The sequence below is a fragment of the Alexandromys fortis genome, unplaced genomic scaffold (genome assembly GCF_014885135.2).
Source record: "Alexandromys fortis isolate MF-2015 unplaced genomic scaffold, M_Fortis_MF-2015_v1.1 scaffold_58, whole genome shotgun sequence".
In the NCBI taxonomy this organism is placed as follows: domain Eukaryota; kingdom Metazoa; phylum Chordata; class Mammalia; order Rodentia; family Cricetidae; genus Alexandromys; species Alexandromys fortis.
Window position 1 is genome coordinate 3,067,209 of NW_026067940.1, and position 8,432 is coordinate 3,075,640.

The 8,432-nt window shown below is 53.2% G+C and overlaps 1 protein-coding gene across 1 annotated transcript; it reads right to left on the reverse strand.

Moving 5' to 3' along the window:
• Positions 1-1,765: 1,765 nt before the first annotated feature.
• Positions 1,766-4,742, reverse strand: Phlda3 (pleckstrin homology like domain family A member 3). Its single transcript, XM_050147852.1, has 2 exons — positions 4,023-4,742; positions 1,766-2,409 (listed from the first exon to the last, which is right to left on the reverse strand). Exon 1 carries the CDS (start codon positions 4,458-4,460, stop codon positions 4,083-4,085), a length of 378 nt encoding a protein of 125 aa, XP_050003809.1. The 5' UTR covers positions 4,461-4,742; the 3' UTR covers positions 1,766-2,409; positions 4,023-4,082.
• Between the last annotated feature and the right edge of the window lie 3,690 nt (positions 4,743-8,432).

An 8,432-nucleotide genomic window follows, 5' to 3' on the forward strand; every position in this document is an offset into this window, starting at 1 on the left:
TTCAGAGAAGAAAGGGCACCCTTGAACTCAAAAGGCAGAGCAACCCCCTCCCTGCCAAAGGGACCAAAACTCCTCGAAAAGGTCACTATCCTTTGAAATAGTTAATCTTTGGAATCGCCCCTGTTCTGAGAGCGCCAGCCCTCTCTACAGTGAGGGCTCTTGAGAACCCAGGGCTCCCAGAATATTGGTAAATATCCATTCTGTTGTAACAGTCTCTACCCACACACATGTGCCAGGAGCCTGCTAAGTGCCAGGTCCACAAGAGGGTCTCCAAGGGTGTTCCTTAGAGGGTTTGAGACTCACTTAGCAAAAGGACACACCAAACAAAGATGGCTTTGGGCAAGAACCAAGGCTCACTTGGAGCCAAGCTTGAGTGTCTAAAGCAGGGAGGTGAAGCTCCAGAAACCAGAGCCTGCCTCCATCCCCCAAGCACCTACCCTCTGCCCTTGACTCTCGGCACTGCCCATGTGCCCCTGCTGCCCTCTGCGGCACAATGAGCCCTCTCAGCTCTGCTGAGGTCCACACCGAGCAGCGAGGAAATACTGCCTGGTGCTTCGAGGCTTCCTACGGTCAGCTCTACTGGCACCAGTTGCTATGGTTTTTCTCCCACTAAACTCTGGCTTTCTAGGGCAAGAGACTGGGTCGTCTTTTTGGTCCCTCCAAGTCCCCTGGAGAGCAGAGTACCTGGTCCAGCAGGCATTGTTTGGTGAGTAATCACACCTTGATCCCAAACCCATCTGCTCACAAACCTTCCTTCCTCCATTTCTGAGTGCCTGCTGCCTCATTTCTTTCATCTTGAATGTCCACCTCCAGCAATTCCTGGGCTTGACTGGAGTAGTCTGTAAATGTGATGTTTCATGAGGACAGGAAGTTAACCCTTACCCACTAACAGCTGCATCGAGGCAGGAGCGGCAGTTTTCTCTCCTTTTCTGGTGCAGGCAAGTGCCGACTCCCTCACCCACAGAAGACATCATCAGTTGATCACAGCACCCTGGCTTAGACATGGCCTTTATAGCACAGCAGGGATCTAGGTTGGCATGGAAACGATGCTTTTTGACCTGGTGGGATTAAGCTATCTGCAGAGTGGTACAGAGGAAGGGGATAATGAATAGGGCAGTTGTTAAATGTTCCTTTGTAAACCATACACTCATACTCAACAGTGAGATGTAGCTCACGTCCCACAGAGGAGGTACTTCTTCTAAGGACTGAGGGACATGGATGGGAGACGGGGAAATTTTGATTAGAAAAACAAAAGGAGTGAAACATGAGAAGTGCAAAGAGGCTATTAAAGAGATTTTAAATTATTGATGGTTCCCTCGGTCCCACTGCTCCTTCCAGAGACTTGCTGGTTATACTGGGAAGGATCAGCAACAGGCGCTGTGTCACTCAAGGCCACAATGCCTCTGCATCTTCCCACGTAGGAATGGTTCCCTACTGCTGGCCACTGAGGAAGACTTCCCCTATAAATGTGTGCGTCTACATGCGTAAAGAACAGGGAGAGAAGCCAACCCACCAATCAGATCCACTTCCTGCGTTAGCAGGGGAAAGTCACCTTCTACAGAAGCAGCGTCTGTAGGACTGTGACATTCTTCAGTCACACTGAGGCTCTTCCTTCCTAAGGCCAATGAGGCCATGTCTACTGGGGGTACGGTGCCTGCATCCCCTCAAGCTATGTATTTCGAGAGCCTGAGGTTGGGGAAAAAGTAAAGAGATGCTCCAAGCTCTAGATGTCTGTAGTTAAAAGAATATCACTCAGCAGACAGTGTAGTTACTACCCAAGTTCTGGGCATCTTCATTCTGGAATAGGCATGAAATGGTGATGGCCAAACCCTTACCCCACCCCCCACCCCCTCCAGGCCCAACACCAAAGTGAGGAGAGGGCAACAGAGGTGAGGGAAGAAGTGTGCAAAGAGAGGGTATGGATGGGTGGGGGGGTCCCAAAAGGACCTAAGCAGCAAGAGACCCCCAGGCACAGGCCTCATGCCCAGCAGACCCCCATCTGCAAGTCCAGCAACTGTCCTAAGGTAGGGTGGCCATCTTCTGGATCCCAGGCTGGCCTCCCGAGTTCGGAGGCCTTCGCTGAGCACCCCACGAGGAACTGCCCTCCTTCGGGCATGTATCAAGGTCAGGGGCCAAACAGCAGTCTGCAGAACCCAGAAGCAAGGGCAGGATCAGTGAGTGGGAGGAGCCCCAAAGGCTCCATCGTGATACATGAGGCCAGGCCTGTGGCTCGAAGGTAGAACAGTCTCAGTGTCCAGGAACTGAATCTTCATCCTCAGTCCTCATTGGCTTCCGCTCTCCGCCCCTGGTCAGTTGGCTCCTTCCAAGATGATAGGCTTCCTCCACATGCTGATGGTTTCTCCGCATCACACGTAGTCAGGCTCCAACCAACCAGAGTGGACAGAGAAGCTGGAGAGAAAGAGCAGTGGTTAGGACAGTCGCAACAGCTGACTGGGTAGAAACTGGGCACCTCACACCAGCCCTTCCCAGCCCTCTCTACACCAGAACAAATGAAAATAATGTCGCCACTCTTGTTACCCACAGGAAATAGGTTCCAGGACATGCCACGGACACCAGCTAAAATCTGCAAACTTCTTTCTATAACTGGGTGTAGTTTTTGTATATAACATATGCACACCTCCCATATGCTTGAAGTCGTCTCTGTGTTACTTTTAATACCTAACACAATGTAATGTTATAGAAATAGTTATTATACTATATCGTTTGGGAAATAGTAACAAGAAAAAAGGTCTGTAAATGTTCAAATAACATTTTTTTTCCAAGCTATTTTTGACCAGACATTGGCTGACTTCACAGAGGAGGAGCAGGTAGGTACAGAGAGAGAGTTGGCATAAGCCATTGCAGTAGTGGCCAGTGGGGAAACTGCTTCCTCCAGCCCCACTCTGAGTCCTAAGGGATCAATGTGGGGCCATCTTAGCCCAGTAGATTTGCTTAATGTACAGCCTCACGACAGTGTCAGGGTGAGGAGGCAGTAAACACGACCCCCAGCCTCACCAGAACTAACAGAGAAGAAGGAAAGGGACATGGACGAGGTACTGTGCAAGGTACAGTTGGGTCCAGAGGGACAAAAACTCCCACTGGAGAAGTTAAAGCCAGAGTTATATAAGCCCCTCCTTGGCCCAGCTCAGGTTCCCATGGGGAAGGAGTGGTATCTGGGGAAGAGGGCAGGAAGGCTAAATGCCATGGCTTCTAGGTTCTATTCCTGGTCCCTCCCTTGAGCCATTCTAACCACAAACCGACCTCTCAACCTTCTGTCTTACTGCTCAAGGAGGATTGAGACATCACGAATGGCCCCATCCAGTTTTTGGTCACCCATCTCTTCCAGCTACATCTCTCTGCCCAGTAGGCCTTGGCCAGCACACATGGCTAGGCAGACAGACAGGCCCACCATCCTGAAACTGATGGCTGTGCCACAGCCCACCCCTTTCCAATAGCTCAGTTCCAGGGCCCCAAATCCACAACCAAGGATGAAATGAGCTGTTGAGTGGTTGGCTCGGCCCAGCCCTCCACTGAGGTCCCACGTGGGGAGCTGGGACGCCATGGTTCTGTGCCCAAGCCCTTATAACTCCTTAAATAACTACAAGATGGTGAGTGTTCACCTCAATTCAACGCTTAAATTCTCTGCCATGCGCTCTTTCTGGAAGAGAGCCATACAATGCAGGAGCCCTATGTTGGGTGAAAGGGGAAGCCCACAGGCCCACCACGTAAGTCAGTGTTCAGTCTCCAAACTGGGCTTTTCTCCCAGGTCCCCGGTCTTCCTCTCAGACACTTAGGTCACATTAAGGACCCTCCTGCCTGGCACCCTAGGAAAAAGACAGATCTGCTCACTTGACCAGGCGCCCGGGCTTCCCAAACACACTGTCTTGGGATCCTACCCTCTTGGCTCCAGCAACCTTCCCTAGGGCTGTCCAGCTTTGGTGTGGGAAACAAAGGCCCTGGTTTTCTATAGAGAACAGAGGAGGAGGAAGAAGAGAGAGAGGGATCAGTGCTCTGGGACTTACCTGACATGTCCTCTGGCATGGAGGTGGGGGGCAGGTCGATAAAATGGTATGCCTCGTGGTTTAGGACACAAGGGTCCCGGTCCCAAGGCTCTGCCGGGCCCGCACAGTCTGGATGGCCTGTTGATTCTTGAACTTGACCAGGCCCAGGGTGATTTGAGCGTTCCAGCCGGGGTCTTCGAGGGGGCAGCGGAAGTCGATCTCACCCCCGCCCTCGGTCACTAGAGTGAAGTAGATGTGGCGCCCGGTGCTCTCCACGCACTCCACGGCTTTGATGCGGGCGAAGCTGAGCTCCTTGGGCCGGCCGCCCGTGCCCTTGGCCTCGAAGAGCTGCAGCCCGCGCTCGGTGAGCACGCAGCGCTTCCGCTTCCACAGCTGCAGCAGCCCGCCGCTGCGCTTCTCCAGCACGCCCTCCTTCAGCACGGTCGCCGCCGCCGTCATGGGCGTCCCCGAGGTTCCCACAGCGCTGGAGGCTGCGGCAGTCCCGGCTCTTCAGCGCCGGCTCCTCGCGCCCTGGGCTTGCTGGCCCTGTTCCCTGTCCAGCCGAGCCCGAGGAACGCCTGGCAGACAGCGGCGCCCGGGAGGCGCGAGAGGATGCTGCTCGCTCGATCGCCCTGCGCAGCGCTCCGACCTCCCCGAGCCTCTGCCCGGTACCCTGCGCCTCTCCGCCCGCACGCCCGCTCCCTTGGACTCTGTGTGTGCGCTGGGCGGCTGCTGGCGGGATGTGCCCTTACATGTTCCGCCGCTCGCCTCCTGCGCCGCCCGCCCGCCTGCTGCGCATTCCTGCCCCGCTGGCCCTCCCCTCTGCGCCGCGCACCCGCCCGGACAGGGCCCCGGGGGGGCGGGGCCGCAGCGGGGCTCCAACACCCACCGCCAGCGCGGCCCCGGGAAGGGGCTGCTTACTCAACAGCCGGGCTTCTCGCCTGCTGTGGCCCCTTTTTAAAACACAACCCCTCCCACCCCGGTTCCCGACCCCGCACCCGGGAAGAGGAGAAGTGGGGGAGGGCCGAGGAGCTTCTCCTAGAGGAGCGTGGTCATTGCTAGCCGGGGGTTGGGCCTGCTTGGCGACAGCGCAGTGACACCATGACATGGTGGGCGTCAAATATCCGCTGGATGCTTCTCAAACCGCAGGAGTCCTGGTCCCCAGCCTCTGCCAAAAGCTAGTGCTGGGTTCCTTCGCCATTAGCAGATGCCTCTCTGCTGGGCTCACAGGAGGCTGGGCACAGTTTGGACAATCTGTCTTCCGACAGTTACCTGCTTCGATCTAAGGGAGACTTTAGAAAACAGCCAGTATGAAGTGGAGAGATAAATCATGATGGACCCCTCACGACTCTACCATAGTGGGAAGTAGAGACCCGTGCTGTGGGTTGGGGGTGTCCCACAGTTCTCTCCAAGCACCTGGAGGTGACCAGCACTCATTTGGAGGACTCCAAGCTGAGGGGAGACAGGCTTCTCTCCGTTGGCTTCAGAACTCTCTTCCTTGATTGCAATCTTTCCTACCTGGACAACGGCTCTAGCCTTTCATGTTTTCATCTATCAAACGAGATAACTAACCCATCCTGAGCTAGGAGGACTGTGGTGAGGAATAAATTAGAGACCGTTTGTGGAAGACCAGGGACAGACCTGGCAAACTGAGTTATTCCTCTCTCTCTTCCTACTACTGTCTTCCTTTGGAAAAGGTCAGAGCCTTTCCACTGAGAAACTGCCAGCCATCTTTCTCCATGGCTCTCCTAGGACCTCACCTGGCCCTCGCGGTCAATTCCTCCAGGTCAAAGTTTCTCAAATAGCTATCCATGGACATAAAAGTCAATGTCTGGGACTAACGATGCATAAGAAGGACAGAAAGAAGACCCTTTGTGTTCCCACCTCATGTTTCTGTCCTCAGTGGAAAAAGTAACCTACACAGGGAGGGTCCAGTTTTGAGCCAGGGGGTACCTGCCACTGCAGAACCAAACCAGATGTGGGGGATACAGCTGTCAGCCTCCCACCCATAGCCCTGTGCACATACACAGTGTCTGTCTTTTTGTCCCTCCAGGTCTTTCTTCCTCTCCCTCAGCTCCCACCCCCCACAATGCCACTTCAGGAAAGAGATAGGCAGTGCCTTCGGGACCCCTGCCTTTCAGTTGTGCCTTGCTGTGGCTCTTCCCCCACTCTTCTTTTAGGGTCCCCTGAGTTCTCCAACCTGGCAGAATTCTGCTTTGGCCCAACCTTCTCTCCTTTAGTAAATGGATGGCAGTAGGGACGGAAGTGGTGGCGTTTTCATTCTGCCCCGTCTCTCAGCACGTCCTCCTTTTTCATTCATGCGTTCTGGAGCTACTGGATTATTCTCAAGACTTAAAACTCACAGAGCCCTCTCCCAGAGGAAAAAAACCGAGACAGGAAAGTCAAACAACTGAAATGGGACCTGCAGCTCTGTGAACAGGTCAGGATGTGAACAGATGATGGCTCACAGGACTGAGGATTTGCTGATGACGTCACGCCGCCTCTCCATAAACACTGAGCCCTTTTAGCCCATGACCTGGCCACCCACACTTTTTACTTACTGACTTCTAGACAGTGGAGGAAAGAAGGGGAAAGGCAGCAACACTGGGCAGCAAGAGAGTGGGCAAAGGGGCCTAGGAGGAAACTCATGGGGCATGCTCCATTGCTGGGAGGATCTCTGTCCACCACCACAGGGTCCCCATACCACTACATCATTCTGATGGCCTGGGTCTGCAATTGTGTGGCCTCCTGATATTAGGAAAGAGAATTCAGTTGCCCCAGGCCTGGCATCTTTCCTGGACCCCACCTGAGGGGCACTCAGGGCCAGACTGATTAACTGAATACTGGGTGAAGTTTTCAAGAGCAGAGGGCACATGGCATTCCTCGCTGCCAGGGTTCCTGACACTTCACCAGGAACTGGAACTACTTCTTGGCCCGCTCAGGCCACTGACTGGGGACAGGTTGAGCCCTCGAATTTTGACTGGACTCTTACTGGCTTGTTGACTCCACATGGGGCGATGGACAGAATGTCCCCTGTAGCCACACAGAGCTGCCATCTCCCTTTGCCCGTACCAAATAGAAAGCTGATCTGCCCTGTCAAGCAAGCTGAGTCCAGCTGTTTGGGTCAGGGGAGTGAGCCAAGAATGGCTCTGGCTAAATGTCCCATTTTGCACACTGTAAGGGAAGGAGGGGACCACATGGAGAGGGCGGCCACAGCTGGGGAGGAGCTACAGAAAAGAAACATAGCTAGTTTTATCTTTCTAACGATTTATTTATTTTTATTTCATGTAAATTGGTGTCATGCCTTCATGTATGTCTGTGTGAGGGTGTCAGGTCCCCCGGAACCAGAGTTACAGGAAATTGTGAGCATCCATGTGAATCCTGGGAATTGAACCCAGGTCCTCCAGAAGACCGGTTTAAAGAGTGCTCTTAAACAGCTGAGCAATCTTTCTAGCCTCCATATCCGGTTTTAAAACTAACTGTATTTATGTTTTATGTGTATGTAAGCATGTGTGTGGGTGTGGGCGTATGTGAGGGTGCCCATGGAAGCCAGAAGATGATGTCCCATTTCCCGGGACTGGAATTCCAGGCAGGAGTGAGCCATCTGATACAGGTGTTGAGATTCAAACTCGGGTCCTCTGAAAGAGCAGTGTTCTTAATTGTTGAGCATTCTTTCCAGCCCCAGAGCTAGTGTTCTGTACACTATTTACTTGAGTAAATTAAGTCAGGGAGTAATACATTGCTAGACAAAGCAACAGCAGTAAAGAAAATTTTGTCAACAATGTAAAATGTATAACGTGGCAGGGCGATACAGACCTGTAATAACTGCACTTGGGAGGTTAAAGCAAAGAGGACAAAATCTCTAAGGTTGAGGCGGTGGTGGAGCATGCCATTAATACCAGCAGAGGCAGGCAGATCTCTGAGTTAGAGGCCAGCCTGGTCTACAGAGTGAGTTCCAGGACAGCCAGGGATACACAGAGAAACCCTGTCTTGAAAAACCAAAATAGCAGGGCGGTGGTGGCGCACGCCTTTAATCCCAGGACTTGGGAGGCTGAGGCAGGCGGATCTCTGTGAGTTCGAGGCCAGCCTGGTCTACAAGAGCTAGCTCCAGGACAGGTCTAAATCTACAGAGAAACCCTGTCTCAAAAAAAAAAAAAGAGGAAGAGGAAGAGGAAGAGGAAGAAGAAGAAGAAGAAGAAGAAGAAGAAGAAGAAGAAGAAGAAGAAGAAGAAGAAGAAGAAGAAGAACCAAAATGGCCGGCCAAAGGTGGCGCATGCCTTTAATCCCAGCACTCGGGAGGCAGAGGCAGGTGGATCTCTGTTGTGAGTTCAAAGCCAGCCTGATCTCCAGAGTGAGTGCCAGGACTGGCTCCATTGTTACTGAGAAACCCTGTCTAGAAAAATAAGGAGGAGGAGGAGGAGGAGGAGGGGG